Below are 24,664 nucleotides of genomic sequence, written 5' to 3'. Positions count from 1 at the left end.
TTGTGCTCCACAGAAGAAAAACAAACCAGATAAGAAAGAAACATGAGTTTGGAAGACACAAGGGATAGTAAATGATGACTGGGCTGTTGGCTGGTGTAATCTTTTACAAAATACAGTATTTTCAAGTAACAACAACATTTATTTAGTCATAACACATGCAAGGTGCATATGATGTGATTATAGTATCATAATGGACTACAGTTTAATAGTATACTATCTATATTGCATTAGATTGACCTATTTTCAAGGTTTATTCACAGAGAAAGGCCTTTACAATTTGATTCTGTATCTCATCCAAAGAAAGTTAAGTAATCAAATAAACCAATGCAATCTGCAACTCATCAAACAGCTTTGGGTAGAGACGGCCTGCTAAACTATACTACATATCTGCTGCGGCTGCACACTTCTCCTGGGAGAGAGATAGAGAGAGAGAAAAGGGACACACTTGCTTATCATGTGCTTATATAGGACACGCAGTGAGCCGCCCTAGATGTATAAAGAGAGAAAAAAACAAGTGCATGGATTACTGCATTCCCCTTAGATGAAGAGCAATGTGGATATGCACACATTAATAATGTATAATAAATCAAACAAATAATAATATAAAATAATAATACAGTTAAACTTAAACCACCATAAAAACAATAGAAAATGTATTGGATTTAAATTGACATTGATCATAATCGAATCTAACTTGAAGAGAGATGGACTTAAAACAAACAAACAAACTTATATGCCCTCATAATCTTGATTCAAAATAACTTCCCCTCCGTCTTGCAGCAACATCTCTTCTCCTCTCTGATGACATGTTTACTCGCACGAAGGTGGGGCAAACTGTCACTCACATGAGATCACAGCAATAGCAAACCGTTTCAGTACGTCACAACAGGGAAGAAAAGACTATCCCAACTTGCGGCTCATGCCAACTTTAATCACAAAACCTAATATGAACTGATCGAAACATGAACTGACTGAGAGAACACACCAATGATTACTATAATAATACAATGATAAAATGAATACTTTTAAAAAATGTTCATATAATGTTTGGCTTTTTTCGTGGCCAATTTTATTTACAGGGACAGAGATTACAGGAAATTATAGAGTGAAAAGGTGGAATGGGATCAAGAGCTCCAACATGTGCACTAGGAAACGTGCATTTACCACTACACAAGGTTTCCTAAAATCTTGCCCTGGAGGGCCATTGTCCTGGAGAGTTTAGCTCCAACCCTGATCAAACACACCTGAGCAAGCTAATCAAGGTCTTCAGGATCACTAGAAAATCACAGGTGGGTGAGTTTGATCAGGATTTGAGCAAAAACTATGCAAAAGCAACATCATCACACTCTGTATACAGCCAGTACTCAAAGTGGGAAAAAAGTGCCGGTACTCCCGAAGGTTTAAATCGAGTTCTGGGGTGGCCAGAGTACCAGCAACCCGTGAGAAGTGCTGGACCGCAAGAAAAAGTGAGGGTACGTGAGGGTAAAGTAAGTATGTTCAGGCCCACTTTGAGCATTGGGTTCAGCAGCTTGTCACTGGGGCAGTGCAGATTTGAGGAACCCTGCACTACACCATGTCTCTGGCACTTCTTTACAATTTTAAGGGGAAATTATTTAAAAGCATTCAGTAACAGAATTTGACATCAGATGAAAAATAGAGTGCTTTTACAGTTATAAGTTATATAAACATACAAAACATTTATTGACTAATTTGACTGATGCATGACTAACATTCTTTTTCAAAGAAAAACTTTAATTGGTAATGTTGTTTTTAAGCCCAGCATTTGAAGCAAGTGAAAAGTTAGCAACTTTGATGAAATCACGGCACTGCAGCAGTCTATCACTACCGAGAGAGCATCTGTGTTCGGCTCAGCAGAAGTGTTGCCAACTCAGTCTAAAGTACAGAGCTCAGCAGAGACTACAGGAACAAGCTGGCACAGATCGCACATTAAACATCTTTCCAAAACCACCAGAGGAACAAATCCAGGAAACTCATTAGGCCTTTCAAGACTGAGCAACTACCAAAGATACACACAAAGGTTCAGCAGAGTAGGGAAGTTATTGAGTGCACAAATTGCTGCACAACTGCAATAGTTACCCATGCACAACACTGTTCTGTGCTGCATCCAACTGTGCACAAAACTGCAAAATGAAAAATAAAAATGAATTTTCCCTTCTGTGGTCAGCTATTGACACAAATAATAATACATAATAGAAAAAAATCAATGAAACTTACAGGAAAAAGAAAGACAATGACTACTTACAATTTTTCATGGGAAAATACAATTTTTTTTCCCATTCCAATAGGACTCTGTGAGTAGGACAGACTGGGGAGAATATCCATTTAGCACATCAGTCAGAGGAAAGCAAGAATGGAAGAGAGAATGGAGGGAAAATTCGGTAGAGTGGACTAGAGAGAATAACTGTGCAATGCAGAGGCCAGAGAGAAAGGATTAGGACAGCCAGGAAGAGAGAGAGAGAGCGATAAAGTGAAAGGCAGAGATAGAGAAAGTGCGCGTGGGTGATAATCCCTGTCCTTGGTAGAGTTCATAAACCCAAGCAGAAATCAACTCATCCACCCAGCAAATGCTTGCTGCAAAACTGGGATTTGTGCTCAAAACAAACAGTTACAAACAGACTATTGTAATGGACAAAAACACAATTTACATAACTATCAGCAATAATTGAAAAGTGGTCTGTACCTAATTTCCATACAAAAGATCATTCATAATAATAAAAAAAAAACACTTTAATAATGATTTGAAGAAAAATGACTTGATTGATTAACATTTATTTTATTAACGTTGGAATCGACTTGATGTTGTTAGGTCCAACAGATTAAAATTGTAATAGTCAAAAATATAAAAAATGTAAAAAGATTACACCCCAAGTTACACAGCTATGTTTTCAAGTATTAGAGCAAAAAAACAGCAAATTATTCAAAAGATTTTAAAATCATTGGCCACATTTTTTGGATTATATTATAATTATATTATATATTATATTATATTATATTATATATCCTCTGTTTAAACACTGATGCTCAACAAGATGAGCAGTCTTACCTGTCCCTTTCCCATTGAGGGGGAAATTATAACGGGACCACATGGTGGTCTGTCTGGGGGCATCCTCATTGGACACTGCAGTACCATCCGGGTTGGCATAGAATAAGAGGAGTGGCTGGAAGTGACCTCGGATACATTTAGATGCCACATCTTTCCACTTGGAGCCGATCTAGATACAAGATATTGGATACAAGAATATGTCAGTATACAACAAGGTTCAAATATCAGAGAGCTTACTGCATTTTGAAAGAAATGCAATAGAAATGTGCAATAATTGTCCCTTTAGGCCTTAGGGGTACAACAGCTTGTCTCTGTGGCAGTACCCCTTAAAGCACAACTTTGTACCGTATTAACCCCTAAAAAGTACATTTTAGTACCGTAGAGTAGTAATATTTACATTTAAGGTACTACTATGAAGTTAGGTAAATAAGGTACAAAGATGTCCCATTAAGGGTAGTGCCCAGTGACAAGCTGCTGTACCCAGTGTTCGAAGTGTGCCAGTATTCGAAGTATATAGCTTCTGCAGTTGTTGTCATTTAGCAAAAACTTTCAACCAATGTTGCTGACAGTAAATGCAAGCTCTCCCTGCAGCAAGCTGAGGTTAGGTGCCATGATCAAGAACACAATGGTGGAATCTCATGGATCAACCTTTGTGGTGTTTGAACCATCAATATTTCATTTAACAGCCTAGATCCAACACTCATCCACTTATACTGTGTGTATAAAAATCTGTGTGCTTTTGTTAAATACCTCTTTCACGGTAGCATCATCAAAAAAGATCCATTTGGAAGACTTGCTGTGAAAAGCGAATGCTAGATAATGTCGACTAGAGTAACAGATCATTCCCACCAGGTGGAGATCTCTTTTCTTGGCATTTTCATCAGTGACTCTATAAAAAAGCTGAAGAATAAACAGAGAGAACAGTCAAACTGACATTTAAAACTGTCAGAGTGAAGAAAACTAAAGACTGGAGATATTTTGAGGCATTGTGCTTAACAATGTGTCACATTTAGTCTACTGCAGAAGGTCTCAGGCTACGACTGTAACCCTAGTTCCCTGAGAAGAGAACGAGCCGCTGCGTCGATGACGCCATGGGAACACCTGGGAACATACTGGCAGGAACCAACCAAACTTACTGCTTTTGAATCCTCCTAGGAGGGTGCGTGTTTGACGCAGTGTCAAGTTGACACTGAGCCATGTGCTCGCTGGAGACGGCTGCGCCCCGAGGCACCAAGGGTGGCGGGGTTGGCAGAACGGCCCTCTGAGGGCACCGAGATGGAGCGGGAACTGTGTACTGAGGTGTACACTGCTCCACCCCGGTTGGGGCTGCCCTCAGCGGTCTGACTCCAGATCCGGCTTCTGCTTTGAAGGCTTCGGCTGAGAGTGCTGGCCAGGCCCCCATGATTTTTGAGGAGGAGCACGGGACGCAACACTCTCTTTTTGTTGCGCTCTGTATGAGGAGCTAGATGGCTGGGGCTGTTCACACCCAGCTGCCCCAGGGGGTTGGGTGCGGCGAGGGAAATGCTTTTTAAATGTCTCTGATTGTTTCTTGGCCTCCTGGAACCTTTCGACGACCATATTCACAGAGTCGCCGAAGAGGCCAGAAGGTGTTACTGGGGCATCTAATAAAAAGGCTCTGTCTTTGTCCTTTATCTCAGCTAAATTCAGCCAAAGATGCCTCTCAGTGGCCACCAGGGCTGCCATAGACTGCCCTATTTCTCTGGCGGTCTCCTTGGTGGCCCTGAGAGACAGATCTGTAGAGACAGATCTCCCTCACTCCTATCCAAATCCCCCAGCAGATCAGCCTGATATGCTTGTAACAATGCCATTGTGTGAAGGCATGCTCCGGCCTGACCTGCTGCCGTATATGCTTTACCCACTAAATTAACTGTTGTTTTGAGTGGCTTAGTGGGTAGCACTTGGGCCTTCAGGGACGATGCTGAACCAGGAGACAGATAGCTCACAAGTGTCTGTTCAACCGGGGCCATCGTCCCATAGCCATTTTCTTTCAGTCCCCTTATATCAGAATATACATGGACTTGGGGCTAAAAAGACGGGACGAATATGGCTTATTCCACGATCTAGACAGCTCACTGTGCATATTGGGAAAAAAATGGAAGGCCCCTTGATCGAGGTGATGCATTAGATGAAAGGAAGCGCTTGTCTAGTTTGATTTTAGTACGGGCGCCCCTTTTCTCGGCCGGCCACTCAATATTTAACTTTGCCACGGCACGAGTTATCACCTCCACCAGCTCCTCATATGCTGGGGAAAGAGGTGGCGAATCCTCTTCCCCCTTATTTTGTTCACCACCAATGCTCAATACATCTAGTTCCTTGGAACTAGAGCACTGAAGCATTGGGCTCTCTTGCCGGGCGGAAGAAGCCGCTGGGCGGGTACAGGAAGAGAAAAGGCAGAGCACGTCTCTAACACCGCCGAGATATCCATTTGCAATCCCCGGGAATGCCTTCTCCGTGCTGCCTCAGCAGCAGCGGGTCGGGATTCCCTAAGGATTGCGAGGCTGACCACTTTCCTCACGAAGTGACAGGCGAGAGCGGAGCATGACAGTCAGCCCCCTCGAAGGCTGACATAGCATGCTCCGCTCCTAAACATAAGACACATAAATCGTGTGTATCCCCGCCCGTTAAATAGCACGGGCAGGGAGAAGCACACAACTTAAACATTTCTTTCACCACAATATACTTGGATATGCTTTTGAACAGACAACAGTAAGTAGACAGACAGTTTTGACATAGAGCGCTTGCTGAGGCACAGAAGCTAATGCTGGTTATACCGGATGTGCTTTTATCCTTTCCTGGTCATGACGTCATCTTCCCATGACGCTCACACTCGCCATTGGACTAGTTGACATACGTGCTTCAGACGCAATCGTACAGGGGCATTCCCAAGGCGTCATCGATGCAGCGCGAGTTCCCTCGAAAGGGAACTGCAATCCCATTTACAGACTTTGATTTCTCAAAAATCAAAATAACAGGTTAAACTGCCTCCAGCTCATGGGGTTCAAACTAGATGGTTTTGTCATATTGTGCCAAGGTTCGTGATGTCTCCTCTAGTGTAGTGACCTAGACATTATGTGATATTGGCCTGCAGCACTCATATGACTGCTGAAGAGGAAACTGAGGTCTAACAGAGGGGAGTATGGCAACAGATAGATAACTTTAGCATCACATATTTGCAAGCAGCCATGTAGCATTTAAATGTTGTAAATATTTATGTAAACTTCCAGGAAGGTGTGATGATGCAAGTTGGGGCTAAATTCTGCAGGACAGTGGCAGTCCAGGACAGAGTTTGGACACCCCTGATTTAACCAAATTTAAAAAAAGGGAATGAATTAGTCCAACATGCCCATAGTTGAAGTAAAACGAGGGAACACATTACTACAACATGGCAACGATTTAGCTAAAACATTTAGGAAAAACAATATATCGTGACCACGAATTAAGAACTAATTCAACAACTTATTCAATTGAATAAGTTATTCAATTTATGTTATTGAATTATTGTGTTTACACTTATTCAAAAGTGTAAACGGCCACTATGTGCTTTTAAAACGTTCTCGAAACATGTTTAATCACATGGATCAACAGGTTTTGCATAAACTTGTGGAGGTCATATCAGCAAAAGTGGGATGTACCAAATAGTAAATAAATAATCTTAATAGTATGAGTATCTGACTCACTGGGCCTCAGGCCAGGAAGCTAGAATGTAGAACAGTAATTCTACATTCATATTCATTTTTTTCATTCATCTTTAAGTTAATGACATAATTTTTAATTAAACATTTTTAAGTCAATTAGAAAAATGCAAAAGAGAAACTTTGAGACTTTTGGACACTGCTCTAGGACTATAGTTACTGTTCCAGACACTAAACGAACCTAGGAGGATATTAAATCAAGTAATAATGCATAATAGATGGTTAATTTTGAACTTGTATGCATATCACTCAGCTACAGTTGTGCAGAGAGATTTGAACCTCACCCCTGAAAGATTGAGGTTTGGACCCAGAGAGCGGATGACATCTTCAGTGAGATCGGACTGTTCAGCGTCCCACACAAAGCCAATGGTGACAATCTCTGGAGAGTTCATTAGCACACGTCGAATTTTTATACTCTGCCCACAGTTACTCTGCAATGCACAAGATCAAATTACAAATTACAGATCATATTACACTGTGCAAAATGTCAAACAAAGACATGATGATGCAGTATAATAATCCCATACAAAAATGTAGTATATGGCCATATATGTACTTATATTTTAAATAGCATGACATATATCTATACATATATTTGACTAATCTGAGAACACAATATATGCCTGCAACATATATGAACATTTATGTGTCCAAACATGTGAAGAAAAGATTTGAGTTCATCCATATATGATACCATATCTGCATATATTACAGTATAGTATTGGTTTCTCGCATATATGGACAACATTAAGTATAAATATGTGACATATATATATATATATTTGGGAAATATATGGCACTTACATGAAAACAGCAATTTTTGCTATATTTTGAAATATATGTTTCATATATGTCTATGTGTTTTATATATATGAATTTTGCATATATTCTCATATAGGCAGCAGAAATACATGGGCACTGACATTATAAATATAATTTACATATATTGACATATACTACATTTCTGTATGGGATAATACTGTTTTATTTGCAGTAACTGATTACATGTAATTTTTTTTAAAAAGTACTTGTAATTAAATAATATTATGTTTTTTAAATGATAGTTTTCAGACAACAGTTACTTTTTTATTGATTACATAGTATTCACACAATGGAAGTGTCATATTGGTTTGGGTTTTGGTTCGTTTATGTTTTCATGTCTTATATTTTGTCATTTTGCCTTAGTCATGTGTCCTGCTTCCTGTTTGTTATGTGATTCCCTGTTCTCCTCATGTGATCCTGTCATGTGCTCCATGGTTAATTTGTCTTGATCTGATTGGTTGCCTTCTCTATGTGTCATGTTCTCATTGGTTTGTTGTTGATTATTCACAGGTGTTTCTTGTTAACTCATTAATCTTTGTGTATAATATAGCCCTCATGTTACCATTGTCTCTTGTCGAGTATTGTTTGTGCAAAGGCTGTAGGTGAGTTTCTGTTCATGTTTAAGTTTAGGACGTCACATTACGAGGCAATTGCAAGAGACTTCGATCAGGTGTGGACTGTTAGCGCTTGGTTCCTGATACAATATGCCTGTTATAATGATTCCTGAGTGGTTTTAATAGGTGTGCTACAATGAAGATATGTAAAAGCACTGTTTATTATTAATGTCACTTTGAGCTTGTTTCTAGTCTAGGTTTAAAGGGGTCATGAAGTGGCTTTTTAAAAAAAAATTATATTGTTGTCTGAGGTCAACTTATGACGTTCGCTTGGTTTTTACATTCAAAAACATCAAAATGAATAAGTAATAGGCTATTTTCTACCCTAGTTTTGAGCCTAGCTCAAAAACGCTCGGTTTTTATGGGCGTCTCGCATTGAAGACTTGGAAGTAAACGCCCACTGCTGTGAGTGGATAACAGTTTTGCATAATAATGAGTTTCAACTCACTCGTCAGTGCACGTGGGGGAAATAGTTTTGAAAACTTCCAATGTTGTAAAATGGCAACCGGAATGTTTCGCCCATACATGTTCGACCCAGAGTCCGATCCCGAATCGCAGGACAATGAACCAACAACACCTCAAATACAACGGATACTTCAGCCTGTGACAGCGTGGTAAGTTATTGTTAATTGTTTATGCTACTTCTAATGTAGGCTATCTTTAATGTTTTTATAGAAATTTTACTCACATAAGTGTGTTGCACCATTCCTGTCGGATAGGCACAGCACCGTTTTTCAATCTTAATCGGTCTGCAAATCCTGTCTCGACCTGTGTCTTGTTTACAAAACAGTCCTCGGCGAAATGAAGCGAACAAACGGACAATGTTTTACCCACATCAGCTGGAACCTCATTAAAAATAAATTTTAACCATGCATTCCTATTGGAATCCAGAGGAAGCTTATGCAGCGACTGTCTTCTTCCACAACCAGGCACTGCACAATATTTAGTAAACGGCATGTTTACTGCTCGGTAGCTCGATCCGGTTTGTCATCACGAGGTAGGCCTATGTTATTTAGCTATGCGTGTAATGCGCGAATCGGTGGGCGGGGCTAAACCAGCCGTGTTGAAGTAGGCGTTGATCTTCTTCTGCGGGGGTGGTGTTTTATCCTCTTTGACGTCATAGTTCCCCAGTTTGAAAAACGAGTCGTTTGCTGAGCCTGGTGTCAATAAAAGCATTTATTGGACTAACAAGGACGTTTTCAGTTCTGAAACTTACAGGATATTCTTATAATATGGTGACCTCTTAGATGTCAAAAGCTCAAGGAAAATTTGATTTCTCAGTTCATCACCCCTTTAATATTGCTAACCTAATCATGACTTGTAGTGAAAGACGTCATTTGTATAATGTTGTCTAGCGTTAAATTACTATTCACAGTGACTATTCATGCTGTAATCATTTAATTGCTGCAGTTAATTACTTTATAAAGAGGATTGTTGTTCTATTTCTAACATATATTATTCTAATATTGTTCTAGCTTGTGAGCATAATGTTGTATTTGTGATGATGATACTATTGCAGTTAGTAATTATGCATCCTTTCTGTTTATTTTAGAACCACACCCTTACATACTTACATGCATATTGTATAGATTACAACCTGAAAGTAATCCCTGTATGCCATACCGTGCTGGTTGCTGATTCTGAATCCTAATCATTCAAGTAAACCTATATCAACCTGATTCTGTCTTCCTGAGTCGTGACTGACATCCTGTAGTGAAATTCAACGTATTAACAGTTATTCCTACCTCTTCCTAACATTGTGGTCCTTCGAGCCGAATATAATTTGCTACAGTGACAGAATGGTTAATTAGCATCAGAGAGGAACTGTTCCAGAGTCTGTACGGCCAAAACGGCAGACACGTCATCCTGCCTAATTTGATGATTTTGAAGTGGACTATGGAGGTGATCGGTCAATTAGTGAATTGCACTTAACTTTTCGGGGTCGCCGATCACGCCGGCGTGATCAAGTTACATGACCAGTTTAAGACGTCGAAGCATAAAAACAAAGTCACGTTGAGCGCTGCCGTCCACTTCTGTCGAAAGTGCTGGCTTGAAATTCTATTTTACTTTTTGTTTTGTGTTGATAGACCAAGTAAAAACGGAGATATGATCATTTAAACTTTATATAAAAAAATACTGACGCGTTCGTAAAAGAACGCAAGATGGGATGCGACAGGCGTCGCATTTATTCTAATAACTTCGTCGGTTTTTGTCATAAAACAAAACGGAGAAAAATGTGTGAATCTGCTGACTCTGCTCTTCAGGCTGCACATTTTAGGGAATGGAGGAGCCAACTGAGCTAAGACGCAAAATTGAAAGGCAGAGGATTTACGGAGTTGATAAAGATAGACATATATACGTTATATATATAGAGAGAGATTATTGCTAGTTTTTGGAAGAGTTTGAGTAGATTTTGAGAGTAGTTTAGGAGTAGTGTAGATAATTTAGGTAGTTTAGGTAGTTTAGGAGTAGATTTAGCTAAACTGTTTTGAGGAGAGGCACAGATAAAAAATAAAAATAAAAAACCTGATATTTGCTGTAAATAGTTGTATGTATAATTTGATTTTGTGTTCATTTTACCTATTGTATGGTATATTTGCACTATTGAGGAACCCCTCTTACTCAAGGAATGAAATCCCTGTAATGTAGATATCTGTGTAATTGTACATGAATTGTTTTGTAGAGTTTCTAAGCAAAAAAGAAAAGAAAAAACGCCTATTGCCACACCTGCTTTTTGCTGCATATAGTTTAATTTTATCTCAATTTTAAATTTTTTATGTTGTATTTGCACTATTTGCGAACCCTCATACTCTGGGAATGCAAGGCCTTAAATATAGCTCTCTGAATAATTGTGTGCACAACATTTTTTAAAAAGTGGCTGAGCTAAAAAGAAAGAAAAAAAGCCTATGGCTACACGCTTTTTTTTGTAAATATTTTTTTTTTTGTATATAGGTTGATTATATCTGAATTGTACCTGTATATGTTGACATTTACAACTTGTGTTTACATTTTAAACCTTTTAAAATGCTTCATTGAGCATGTTTGTGTTTTTTGTAGTAGAAAAGCTATACTTTTTCTATTCGGATTTTGTGTTTTTTGTGTGATTTTGGGTCCAGTATGTTGATAGAGTACATCAAAGTGAAAAACTAATTGTCTGATCATATAGGTGATGTTGTGCTGAAAAAAATTATACCAAACATTGGTATGGTAAACATTTTTTTATGTTGCAAAATTTAAAAAAAATAAAAAGTACTCAAAAACGGCCAAAATAGCCCAAGACTCCGAAGGGTTAAGCACAGGACGGTATGAGCAGAGACGAGAACTGGAATCCAGTGAGAGCAAAGGAGGTGCACAAGAAATGGCACATCGTACTCCACCTAGAGACTCAAACCTGACATCAGAGTCGACATACATTCCAGATTCAAGGGCACATTCCTTCGTAGTATCGGAATGTTACCAGGGATCTACCTGAGGTGTCTACTCCCTTCCATGAGCAATCAGCTAACGTTATGCCTGCCCCATAAAGTGCGCTCAAAAGTGGTTATGTACCTAGTGCTCCGCCTACCTTTTATGAACGAACAGAAACATTCGACTTGCATGCTTCCCCTTCATTTGAGGTTTCCTCCAATCCTTATTCACAGTATCTGGGACTTCACGTTATTCCATCAGGGGCATGAGTCGTGGTGCTAATGACCCAAGTTATCCCCCTCAGCAGCAAAGAGCTTCCCTGACTGAGCCACACAGTGCCACAGACATGATGGTTCTGATTGACAAAATGATGGGTCATTACAACTCATGTCACGTCAAAGCATGACACACCTAGAGGTGAAACACCCAGTTATCCACAGCCTTATACAGAACCACCCCCTGTGCATTATGAATACCCAAATTCACAGTGGTATGCACATCCACCTCAGTATGCTGAAGGCTGAGCTTATGGGTCATCTGACAGATTTCAGAGCAGCTACAAGCCTGTCACTAGATCAAATAGCGATGTGTACCACAACCCAACACTACCTGTTCTAAGACCAAAGTCTTACTAGTCCATCATTCCAATCAGCTAAAATAGTCAGCTGCAAAATACAGAGGTTCTAAGCCTCGTATGCCTTATCTTGTGCATAAAGATCCGACGAGTTTGCACATCTGAAACATGCTCTACACAATCTGCTACCTGAGAATGAGTTGTTTAAGTACTAAATCTTGGTGGATCATCTGCTGTAAGAGGCCAGACTGATTGCAGATTCTTTCCTTAACTCTCCATATCCTTATAGCAAGACAATGAACACTTTGACAGAGAAATTCGGTAAGCCTTATCAACTTTCTTCGAATAAGATTGATAAAGTAATGGATCCACCAGATGTCCGTCCAGGAGACCCTGAAGTCTTTGAAAGCTTTGCATTACAAATTCAAGCCCTTGTAGGACTGCTGAAATCCTTGGGACCAGATGGAGCTGCCGAATTGAGGTGCATCTTTCACGTAGTTTGCCTGCTGACCAAGTTCCCTCCTGATTTAAGAGCTGCCTTCAGGAGATAAATGCTGCCTTATCATGCCTCAACCTTCACACTTCTAGAGTTCTCCAAATGGTTGCAGTCTGAATCGTGGTGTCAAAACAGTGACCTGGTGGCAAACATTCAGCCAAAGGGATGGCCAAAGCAAAGGATTGAGAAACGCAAAGAGCAAAGGCCAAGACCAGCTAATATACTGCACAGAGCAGGCAGTCTCACCCTGAATAGTAATTCCTCTCCAGTCAAACCGGCCACTTCACCAGAGAACCAGGTGAAAAGTAAAGCCTATTGTCCCTTTTGTGAGAATACAGATTAGTCAGTGCCTCAACTTTCAGCAGCTCAGGACTGAACAAGTGAAAAACAAACAAGTGGTGTTGGAAGTGTGGAAGGACACAGTGCAATCTGTAGAAATCCTTCCACAAATGTAAAGGTAATCATTTGCTTCTACTCCATGACATCAATTACAAGTTAGCCAAAGATAATGCGCTAACATCAAGTTCCACCGCTGAAACCTTATACCTGGACAGACCTGAAACCGATAACCTGGTCCTGCTGAAAGTAGTCCGAGTTCTGCTGAGATATAAGAACCGCAACTTGGACACGTATGCTATCCTTGGCGATGGATCCGAACGCACCATCTTGTTATTGGCTGCATCCCAGAAACTGAATCTGCAAGGTGACGAGGAGGAGTTATCCATTAGAACCATCCATCAGAAAGTGTCATGTCTACAAGGCTCGACAGTTTCATTCGGGATATCTCCAGTGGTGTAACCACATAAGACATACCATATCAAGCAAGCCTTTACGGCTGACCAGCTGGGGTTATCTCAACAATCCTACCCTATGGAGGCACTCGTAAGTACAAATACCTGAAGGGTCTTCCTATCTAGTCCTTTGAGAACATTCACCCACTTCTTCTGATTGGTGCCGGTCAGCCTCATCTAATCACCCCAATCGAGCTAGTTCATCTTGGACCACCTGGCGGGCCAGCCGCCATCAAGACAAGACTGGGTTGGACACTACAGGGCCCAGCGAAGCTCCTTTTGAATCATCTTCATTCTCAGCAGGTCCTTTTCACATCAGTGTCATCCAAGCAAACAGAGCTGATGAGAAAGTTTGTGAAGTTTTGGGAATGGGACTTTCTTCCCTACTGTAATGAAAAACTGGTCTCTCTCTAGGGAGGATCAGACGGCCCTTGAACTGCTAAACAAAGGAACTGTCAGAGTTGATGTAAACGGCATCCAGAGGTATACTACCCCTCTGTTACGTAAATCCAACATGGCTTGTCTTAACGCCCCACAAGAAGCAGTAATGCCACACCTTCGGAGAACTGAACGGCATCTCTTGAAAGACGCTGAACGTGCACCGATCTATTCTATGGAAATCAAGGAACTGGTGGAAGAAGGGTATGCAGCCAAACCTAATCCAGACAAAACACTACAGAGCCATGAGAAGTGGTTCATACCACATCATATAGTCACCCACAATAACAAAAATACAGCTGATTAACCGTCTCAGAGAGCTCCTGGCAGGTGGAGGATTCGACATCCAACAGTGCGCCTCAAACTAACCTAGTGTAGTAAGCCATCTACCCAAGTAAGCTCAGTCTACCAGTTCTGAACTGTGGTTTTCACACAGGGAAACAAAAGTTCCTGAATCCACTCTAGGTCTGCACTTGGCACTGTCCCACCGACACTCCTAGGTACAAGCACCGTCCCCTATAGTATGGAATGCCCACCATGCACAATTTATATCGGATTCTTGCCAATCAACATGACCCGTTAGGCTTCATCATTCCTTATACAACCAGAGAAAAAAACCTAATCAAACAACTGTGGGCTAAGCTAAGAGAATGGGCCTTTATTCCGTGATGGACTTTTGCAGAACTGGCTGCAGTGGGAAGCAAACTCAAATCCCTTTCCCCCATTACCTTCCCTAGTTGCTATGTGACCCCAGAAATGGATAATCCTTCTGTTGTAAGAGAGATGCACGTGTTCTACGACACATCAGAAAGAGCCTATGGTGCAGTCTTGTACCTGAGAACTGAGAATAGTCAAGGCAAGGTACTGTTCGCATTCCTACTTGCATGTTCCAGAGTTGCACCCAAAAAACAGTTGTTGGTTCATAGACTTGAACTCTGCGCCGCTCTCTGTGGAGCTCAGTTAGTAGAGTTGTTAAGGAGAGAACTTACACTTGAGTATCACTGAATTACCTTATGGTCTGATTCCACCACAGTGCTGAGCTGGTTGCATTCAGATTCGTGCCGGTTCAAAGTCTTTGTTGGCACTAGGATCACAGAGATGCAACAAACAACAAATCCACAGGATTGGAGGTATGTGGACTCTGCTCAGAATCCTGCTGATGACCTAACAAAGGAAAAACGTCTTGAGGATCTAGCCACCCCAAACAGATGGAGTAATGGACCCCCCTTCCTCTTAATGCACTCTGATCATTGGCCTAAAAGTCCTTCTAACAGCTCCCTGGAAGTTGATTCAGAGTTGTGCAAGTCGATGTTCTGTTCCCTAAATGTAATGACACCCACCTCAAAGATTACTGATGTCAGCCTGTTTGCAACCTACAAAGAATTACTGGAAGCTACTGCACGATGTGTTCACGGGGTGGCAAGTGGAGAGTCACTAACAGCTGGAGATTTCCGAAAAGCAGAAGTACTTCAGTGGAGAGCATCTTAGCTAGATAGTTTCTTTGATGACTTCCAATGCCTGAAACAAGGTAAACATCCTCCTTCTAATAAAAATCTGCTTTTAGTCCAGAGCTGGATGAAGAAATAGATGTTATTCGAGTGGGGGGAAGACTGCAATGAGTTGAGGCACTCGACATAGCAACTAAGCACCCAGTTTTCCTTGATCCCAGTCATGCCCTTACAAAGCTTATAATTCAAAACTACGATCGCCAGTTGAAACATCCATGCCCAGAGAGAGTTCTGGCTGAAATTAGAAGGATGTTTTGGATTCTGTGTGGTAGAGAGGCCATCCGCAATCACCTATTTCGATGCACTGACTATCGGAGATGGAGAGCCAAACCAGAAATCCCACAAATGGGAAAAGATTTGCCTGTAGCTCGACTTCAACTATTCAACCCTGCATTTCACTCTAATGGAATGGATTGCTTCGGGCGCTTCTCAGTTAAGATTGGACGGAGAGTGGAGAAAAGATGGGGAATAATTTTGAAGTGTTTGACAACCAGATATGTCCACCTTGACATACTATCAAGTATTGACACTGATTCCTTTCTCATGGCATTTCGGAGATTTATGGCACATAGAATAACTCCCTTCAAGCTCTGGTCTGATCAAGGGACTAATTTTAAAGGAGGGGAGAGAGAGTTGCATGAAGCATTCAAAATTATGTCACCTGAACTACAACAACAGTTGGCGAAGCAGAAAGTTCACTTTGGTTTCAACCCACCTGGAGCTCCTCATTTCGGAGGAGCATGGGAACGTCAGATACAATCTGTTAAATCAGCTCTGTATGCTTCTGTTGGTGCTCAATCTATTACCAAGGAGGTCCTCGGGACAGTGTTAATTGAGGTAGAGGGAACACTGAATGTAACACAGTTCAGATGTTATGGGAAGGAGGCGGGAACCGGCGAACATTTAAAGAATATAATAGCAAAATAAAACAAATACAAAACGCAAGTAAAAGACAGCAGCCCCTCACGGACGACTGCTGTCACATAATAAAACATAACCAACACAGCATAAATCCAGGCCTGGCCTCTTTCGTCCTTCACCGTCATCACTCCTCCTTTTATGCTTCCACTCCTCCGTGAGAGATACGAGACCGGTGCGCTGGGCAGTTGTCACTCATTAGCAATCACGCAACCTGGCCTCGTGCTGTTCTCCCATGACTCTCGGCCTCATCCTGCTCGCCACACTGAACTCCAAGCCTCTTGGATACCTCTCATCTGACGTCTCGGATATAGATTATATTTCCCCAAATCATCTTCTCATGGGACGGCTCTCTCCCAATAGTTGTATATCCTCAAAGCGAAATGATCAGTCGGAAACAATGGCACCACAGTCAGTTCCTCACTGACTTAATCTGGTCTGTGTTCATCAAGTACTACCTATCACAGTCTGTGATCTGCAGACTTGATCTAAATGGCATTAGGATGTAAAGGACTTTGCCGTTAGGAGTGTTGTTATGCTGGTGGAACGTCCTGGTTGCGTATGCAACCCACCGTTCCCTGAAGGAGGGAACGGAGGACGTAGTCGACGCGACTGAAATGGGACTACGTCCTCCGTTCCCTCCTTCAGGGAACGGTGGGTTGCATACGCAACCAGGACGTTCCCTTTCAGTCGATAACGTCGGACGTAGTCGACGCGACTGAAATGGGATCACGCTAGGGAGCCTATCATCTTCGAGTACTATTGAACGAGCCAATGTAATTGGCGTGCGTGATTCGCATCACACACTCCGCCCCCGCGGCGCGGGTATAAATACGGAAGTGGATGCACGCACTAGTTGCTTTTCGCTGAGGAGCCGAGAGTAACCCGGGGTCAGCGGTGGTCCAGCGGTAGTGGCAAGGGGACTACGTCCTCCGTTCCCTCCTTCAGGGAACGGTGGGTTGCATACGCAACCAGGACGTTCCCTTTCAGTCGATAACGTCGGACGTAGTCGACGCGACTGAAATGGGATCAACCATTGAACACGCCACTAACGCTGCCACCTTCCAGTGCCTAAACCAAAGCCTCCTGATGCCCCCGCAAACTTAAGGCGGGGAAGGACAGGGCTTAGGCCGGGGATGTCACTGCTGTTCCTACAGGACCACTGGGAAAGCGTTCCCCGTATTGGAAGGAAGGGACGCTGCGGAAGCCACCTCCAACCCGAGGGAGGAAATGTGGAGAATACACATATGAACTGGGCGGAAACCGGGCAGTCTAACATATGGAATGTCACTGGGGTGGCTCCAGCCTAAGACGGGGGGAGACACACCGGACAGTGACGGCAGAGAGACTCTGCCGAGGGGAGACACGGGCTCACCGCAGGGAGCCGTATCGTGGAAGAATACACATATGGGGTCACCGAAGGGACCGCAACATATGGACCCAGCCTAACACAGGTTCCACACTGCTTACGAGTGGTAGGCCTAACGCCAGACGTTCCGCACGTCCGACGTCGGAGGGGTGTGGAGGAACTCAACAGGGTTCAATTTTAAGGGAACTCAACTGGAGTAGAAAGGCGCACGTATCCAGTCCATAGGAGGGGAATGGCGCAGCAAGCCGACACTTGAACCGGGCTCACGGTGAAACTGGCTTCATGAGAAGGGAGCCCACGGGGAGCAGCGGTTCAACTAGGTGTCGTCCAGCCCCCAACTCTAGAATCTGTTTAGCAAAGTATATCGTCAATTCCCAGGCGGAGCACTTTACACTCCTCATAGAGGAGCTCAACACCTAAGTGGACATGTTGCATCTCAGATCTTTGCCGAAATGAAGGCAAGCACTAAGTGCAACTTCGCATGGAAACAGCCTTCCCTCTCTGCTGAATTCCAACAGATACTTGAAGAGCTGGTCTGAGGTCTATGACTTGCATTCTGTACACATCCAAGCGAACGGACAGAGAAGCCAGGGCTGGATCTGCCTCCTCCAGGGCAGCGCTTGCAGGCTCACCACCTGCTCCTATTACGGGAGAGGTAGGAACCTTGGGCACAATCCGAGCCGGGGTCTCAGCTTGTGAGAGTTAGCCGGCCCAGACTCCAGGCACAATACGTTGACCGAAAGCGAGCAAGTCCCTACCCTCTAGTAGAGACCACGCGAGCAGGAGAACTGATATAACAGAATTTTTAACTCACTGCCTGCAGTGGCTCAGGGGCGGTCTCTGCAGTGCAGTCGCACCAGGGACAAGGCCCAAGAGGATAAAGAGGGACACAAGGATTTACAAGACCTTGCTCCTCAGGAACCTGACGACCAGAACGTGCTTCTGCATACTTCTGCAACACGATGAGCGTCGTTTAAACACCGAGGCAACATCATTTTGAGGGTGAAGGAAAACAGCCTACTGCAACCCATTTTGCAGGAAAGAGAGCACTGAAGTGATCGAAAGCTTTCAGGATCTCCTCTGGAGAGAAGACGCACTCAACGACTAGGTTCCACTTCTAAAGGCGTAAGCACGCTACCCAATTCTAGGGGGTGCTCGCAGAAGTGATGGTAACTATCACATGTTCTTGTGATAGCCACCTGAACCTCCGCGTTCAGATGTAAGACCGCCCGGAATCTCCGGGGGAAGAACGCGTGTGCCATCGTGCCCCGTCCCCGAAAGAGTTTCCAGGGGAAGTCAGGAAGGCTGTTGAAGGGAACCAGGTCTAGTTGGGCCAATAAGGGGCAACTATGAAGACCTGTTCCTCTCCTGACCTGGCACGTAGGTGCAAGTGACGGGCGCAAAAGACAGGAGCATTGCTCAACACAACATGTGAAGATCACTGGGCTTCAGGAGCATTTTCTGCTCAGCACTTGGGTGTGACAAGTTCACTGAGCTTCAGGAGCATTCCTGCTCAACACCTGAGTGTGATAAACTCACCGAGCTTCAGGAGCATTTCTGCTCAACACTTGAGTACGAAGAACCTCACTGAGCGACAGGAGCATTTCTGCTCAGCACTTGAGTGTGACAAGTTCACTGAGCTTCAGGAGCATTACTGCTCAACACCTGAGTGTGATAAACTCACTGAGCTTCAGGAGCATTTCTGCTCAACACTTGAGTGCGAGGAACTTCACTGAGCACCAGGAGCATTTCTGCTCAGCACTGCGTGTGATGAATTCACTGAGCTACCTGTGATGGACTCACTGAGCTACAGGAGAATTGCTGCTCAACACCTGAGTGCGATGAACTTCACTGAGTTTCAGGAGCAATTCTGCTCAACATGAAGAGTGATGATTTCACTGACTTGCAGGAGCAAGGCGACCATGAGTCGCAGTCACTTTTAGAAGGCTCACTGGGGTTAAACGCATTTTCTGCGGGCCCCTGGGGCCGCTGAGTCCCAGTGTTTGTCCAAGGGTAGTCCGCTCGGTTTACCCAAACACTGGCGGAAAAATAAAACCGGGGGGGCAACTGAGCGGCCCCGGAATGGTCATGACCCAGCCGGACCCAGGGGATGGAGTCTCCACTTGCCCTGGCTATAACTGTCGTGAGGCTCGATGGCGGCACGATTGAGTAAGCGGGAGGAGTGGAATAAGGCGCCCTCAGAAGCGTCTGACTCCAAGGAGGAGGTGACGGGTGAGTTTGTGACATGCAGGGGAAGCTTGCGCAACGGTCGCAATGTCTAACAACTCGAGGCACGAATGCCCGTGTAGTCGGGGGTCGCCCAGGCCCCCGTTAAAACACGCCCTTTGTACATGGCCGCTCTGTTGAAGAGGGTTTGGCAGCAGACCGGGATGAACTATAGTCACACAGGGTGAGCTGCTCTGCCACGGTCACCTCGGGACTCGATCGTGAAGCTAGCGCTGAAGCGGTCACATATGGAGGGAGCCAAAGGCTGCGACTACCATATACCCCAGGAGCCTCTGAAAGTTCTTTCAGTGGGACCCTTTCTCACTTCAACACCAGCTGAACACATTCTCATTGGAGAGACATGTTGGACCGAGTACCTCTCCAAAACTAGAAAAGAGATACTCAGCCCGTGGGCGAGATTACTCTCTTCCAGTTGACCTGAAGACCCAACGGGCTCTGGAGCACTCGAGGGGAAGGACACTGTACCGATACTCCACCCTTAGACGCAACACACAGGATGGCCTGCGGTGCGGGAGGTAGAGATCTGAAGCACATGTCTTTCAGGTCAAAGCTGCAGACCAATCTTGGGCCAAGATGGTCACGACCCACCACCTAGTAGCACGAAGAACGAGTTTACAACTGGCCTTCGTACCGGCTGGAGGAGCGGCTATATCAAATCCTTCGCCAGCAGGATAAGATAAGCACGCACAAGTCAGGAGCACTGCTCAACACTCGGTGTGATGAATATCACTGAATTTTCAGGAGCACGTCTGCTCAACACCTAATGTGATGACTATCACTGACTTGAGCGGGGTAGCCGAGCCTGAGGTGGGGCAGCAAAGTAGAGAGAGTGGTGTTAGTGTGCTGTGCAACACTTACCTGTCTCCACAAGCGGCAGGGGGCGCGTGAGAAGGCGGATGACCGGGTCCTCGAACGCACCAAGCTGCCTGCTGGCGACCAAGGGGGAGCTGAGGGGTGTAAGGCTATACAGGGTCACACCCGCCAGACTGGCCCTCTTGGGACCCAGGAACAGATGAAATTGCTCTCTCTTTGAAGTGTGGGTACCGCTTGCTCCGCTTTTTTTTTTTTTTTTTTTTTTTAGGGAGCCAGCGGCGGAACAGACACACACACAAACAAAGGCTCGACCCGGCCCTCACCTGGGGGGAGGGAGTGATCGTGCCACTCCAAGAGCATCTCATCCATTCCTGGGCGGCCCGCTCCGGAATGCTTTCGCTGTCGCTTGCCACCTGGCTTGGCAGCGCCTGGAGCGGGCTGGGCGTCTCTACTGCGGCCGGCTCCCTGCTGAGGCCTGGGTGGAGGCTGCTGCGGAGGGCCAGCAGGAGCGGCGGCCGGAGAACGCCCACGGCGACGAGCAGGCGGAGGAGCTGCCACCGGCGGCGGGTGGAGGCAGCAGCTGGCCACCGGGGCAGGATGTGCCGGATGACCTCCGTCTGCGCTTGAGCGGCAGAGAACTGTTTGATGCAGTTCTCCACCGCGTCGCCGACCAGCCCAACCTGGGAAATTGGGGAGACCAGGAACCGAACCTTGTCCGCATCCGCCATACCAACCAGGCTGAGCCAACGAAGGCGCTACTGGACCACCAAGGTGGACATCGCCAGACCGATCACGCACGCTACGACACCCGTACCCCGGAGGGTGAGGTCGGATGCAGTGCGGTGCTCACTTATGAGCGCACGGTCTGGATTACCCTCGTGCATGCCATGGGTGCCCTAGCCTGCAGCAACGCCATGGCACGCAAGAGGAAGGGGCTTGCCCACAGGCTTTGTAAGCTCTGCCCGTCGGAACGGACGAAACTCACAGGCCTTAGGGGGGAGACGAGGATCCCCCCAAAAGGCAGCGGCCGCCGGACACCGGTGCACCTGTGTCGACAGACCGCTCCAATGGAGGGACACCTCGCAACCCTTCACCGTTCCTCCATCAAGGGTAATGAGGGGGAAAAGCTATTCACAGTTTCTGGCAGAGAAAGATGCTGTTCACCACCTGATAAGCTCTCCATGCATTTCGGGAAAGAAAGGCACTGGGGCGGCGAGCTGAGAACCAGCGCGGCCCGCCCCAAGATACCAAACTCCAGATTCCAACCGAGACTGAACGGGACACGGTGGAGGTTCCACTCGAGCCCGGCAGCCTCGGCGGCCCGTTTCAGCATAGCTGATAATTCTGGATCCGGCTCGGGCAACATTGAACTCCCGGAGGGAGACAATGCAGCCGAGTCATCATCTCTAGAAGTCAGCTCACCCTCCGATGCTGCAATCGGCGTCCTGTCCTCCAGGGGAGCCCCGAGTGAAACCGCTGGCCCACCCATTACAGATGGACCAGCAGACAACACAGGAGGCTCCGGTGGTTGCAGTGGAAGGGAGGAGTGAGGAGCCCACAGGGAATGGTTACCGGGTGGGACATCCAACACTATCCTCCGGTCACCCATCCCACACAGCACCCGAGGGTGGGGCATGGTAATGGGGACTCGCTCTCCGCGAACGAAGGCGAGTCTCGCCCTCAACACTGCGACAGTCATGTTCCCACAGTGAAAACATGAGCTGTCCACAAAAGCTGTCTCAGCGTGCTGTAAGCCAAACACGTGACACAACAGTTGTGACCATCAGAGAGAGACAGGGAACGACCGCATCCAGAAACGCACGGGCGGAATGACATCTTGAAAAAGACGCAAACGCACCCGTGTTGCTCTTTCAGAAAATAGGACCGTCACCAGTGCCGGAGCACACAGGGGAATGACCGCGGCAACACTGAACAGAGAACTGAAACAGTGAAGCACTCACTTTTCCGCCCTCTAACCAGCCATCAACACACACAAACATTTAGAAATTTGTTGCTGTTAAAACAGCAGTTGAGAGCTCAAAGCTCGCGATCACCGCTGCACTCGCGCTGTAGAACACCAGCACTGGGAGAGTCTTCCTGAAGAACACCGACACACTCGCTCGTTGTATACAACAGCACTCTCAGAGACATCAAACGATCGGCTCCGAAGCGAAAGGCAACTAGTGCGTGCATCCACTTCCGTATTTATACCCGCGCCGCGGGGGCGGAGTGTGTGATGCGAATCACGCACGCCAATTACATTGGCTCGTTCAATAGTACTCGAAGATGATAGGCTCCCTAGCGTGATCCCATTTCAGTCGCGTCGACTACGTCCGACGTTATCGACTGAAAGGGAACGTCCTGGTTGCGAATGCAACCCACCGTTCCCTGAAGGAGGGAACGGAGGACGTAGTCCCATTTCAGTCGCGTCGACTACGTCCGACGTTATCGACTGAAAGGGAACCCCAATTGCCTAGGGCTATGTGGTTGATCGGAAAGGTCACCAAGGTCATGCCAAGTGCTGATGGGCATATCAGAACTGCAGAAGCGCTAATCAAGGGACGAATCTATACCAGCCCAGTTTCAAGGATCATTGTACTTCCTGCCATCCCTAATGACTCGGATACCTCATAATTGCGGGCCATTTATTTGGGGACGGCTGTACAAAAGGCCCTCTGAGTCAAGTATGTACACTTACCTAAATGATTATTAGGAACACCTGTTCAATTTCTCATTAATGCGATTATCTAATCAACCAATCACATGCTAGTTGCTTCAATGCATTTAGGGGTGTGGTCCTCGTTAAGACAATCTCCTGAACTCCAAACTGAATGTCAGAATGGGAAAGAAAGGGGGTTTAAGCAATTTTGAGCGTGGCATGGTTGTTGGTGCTAGACGGGCCGGTCTGAGTATTTCAGAATCTGCTCAGTTACTGGCATTTTCACGCACAACCATTTCTAGGGTTTACAAAGAATGGTGTGAAAAGGGAAAAACATCCAGTATGCGGCTGTCCTGTGGGCGAAAATTCCTTGTTGATGCTAGAGGTCAGAGGAGAATGGGCCGACTGATTCAAAGATGATAGAAGAGCAACTTTGACTGAAATAACCACTCGTTACAACCGAGGTATGCAGCAAAGCATTTGTGAAGCCACAACACGCACAACCTTGAGGCAGATGGGGTACAACAGCAAAAGACCCCACCGGGCACAACTCATCTCCACTACAAATAGGAAAAAGAGGCTACAATTTGCAAGAGCTCATCAAAATTGGATAGTTGAAGACTGGAAAAATGTTGCCTGGTCTGATGAGTCTCGATTTCTGTTGAGACATTCAGATGGTAGAGTCAGAATTTGGCGTAATCAGAATGAGAACATGGATCCATCATGCCTTGTTACCATTGTGCAGGCTGGTGGTGGTGGTGCTGGTGTAATGGTGTGGGGGATGTTTTCTTGGCACACTTTACCAATTGGGCAGTGTTTAAATGCCACGGCCTACCTGAGCATTGTTTCTGACCATGTCCATCCCTTTATGGCCACCATGTACCCATCCTCTGATGGCTACTTCCAGCAGGATAATGCACCATGTCACAAAGCTCGAATCATTTCAAATTGGTTTCTTGAACATGACAATGAGTTCACTGTACTAAAATGGCCCCCACAGTCACCAGATCTCAACCCAATAGAGCATCTTTGGGATGTGGTGGAACGGGAGCTTCGTGCCCTGGATGTGCATCCCACAAATCTCCAACAATTGCAATATGCTATCCTATCAATATGGGCCAACATTTCTAAAGAATGTTTTCAGCACCTTGTTGAATCAATGCCACGTAGAATTAAGGCAGTTCTGAAGGCGAAAGGGGGTCAAACACCGTATTAGTATGGTGTTCCTAA

General features: G+C 45.1%; 1 protein-coding gene across 3 annotated transcripts in view; it reads right to left on the bottom strand.

The window, feature by feature from the left end:
* Positions 1-24,664, bottom strand: part of usp53b (ubiquitin specific peptidase 53b) — a 97,781-nt gene that overhangs the window by 33,621 nt on the left and 39,496 nt on the right. For all 3 annotated transcript variants that reach the window (XM_077232404.1, XM_077232405.1, XM_077232406.1), the window contains 3 exons: positions 7,062-7,208; positions 3,815-3,964; positions 3,065-3,233 (listed from right to left, as the gene is read on the bottom strand). In XM_077232404.1, coding sequence (XP_077088519.1) covers positions 3,065-3,233; positions 3,815-3,964; positions 7,062-7,208 — 466 coding nt within the window. The remainder of the gene's footprint in view (positions 1-3,064; positions 3,234-3,814; positions 3,965-7,061; positions 7,209-24,664) is intronic.

Source organism: Siphateles boraxobius, unplaced genomic scaffold (assembly GCF_051911475.1).
Source record: "Siphateles boraxobius isolate OS27281-9 unplaced genomic scaffold, OSU_SipBor_1 17, whole genome shotgun sequence".
NCBI classification, from domain to species: domain Eukaryota; kingdom Metazoa; phylum Chordata; class Actinopteri; order Cypriniformes; family Leuciscidae; genus Siphateles; species Siphateles boraxobius.
This window is presented reverse-complemented; position numbering and strand designations above follow the sequence as displayed.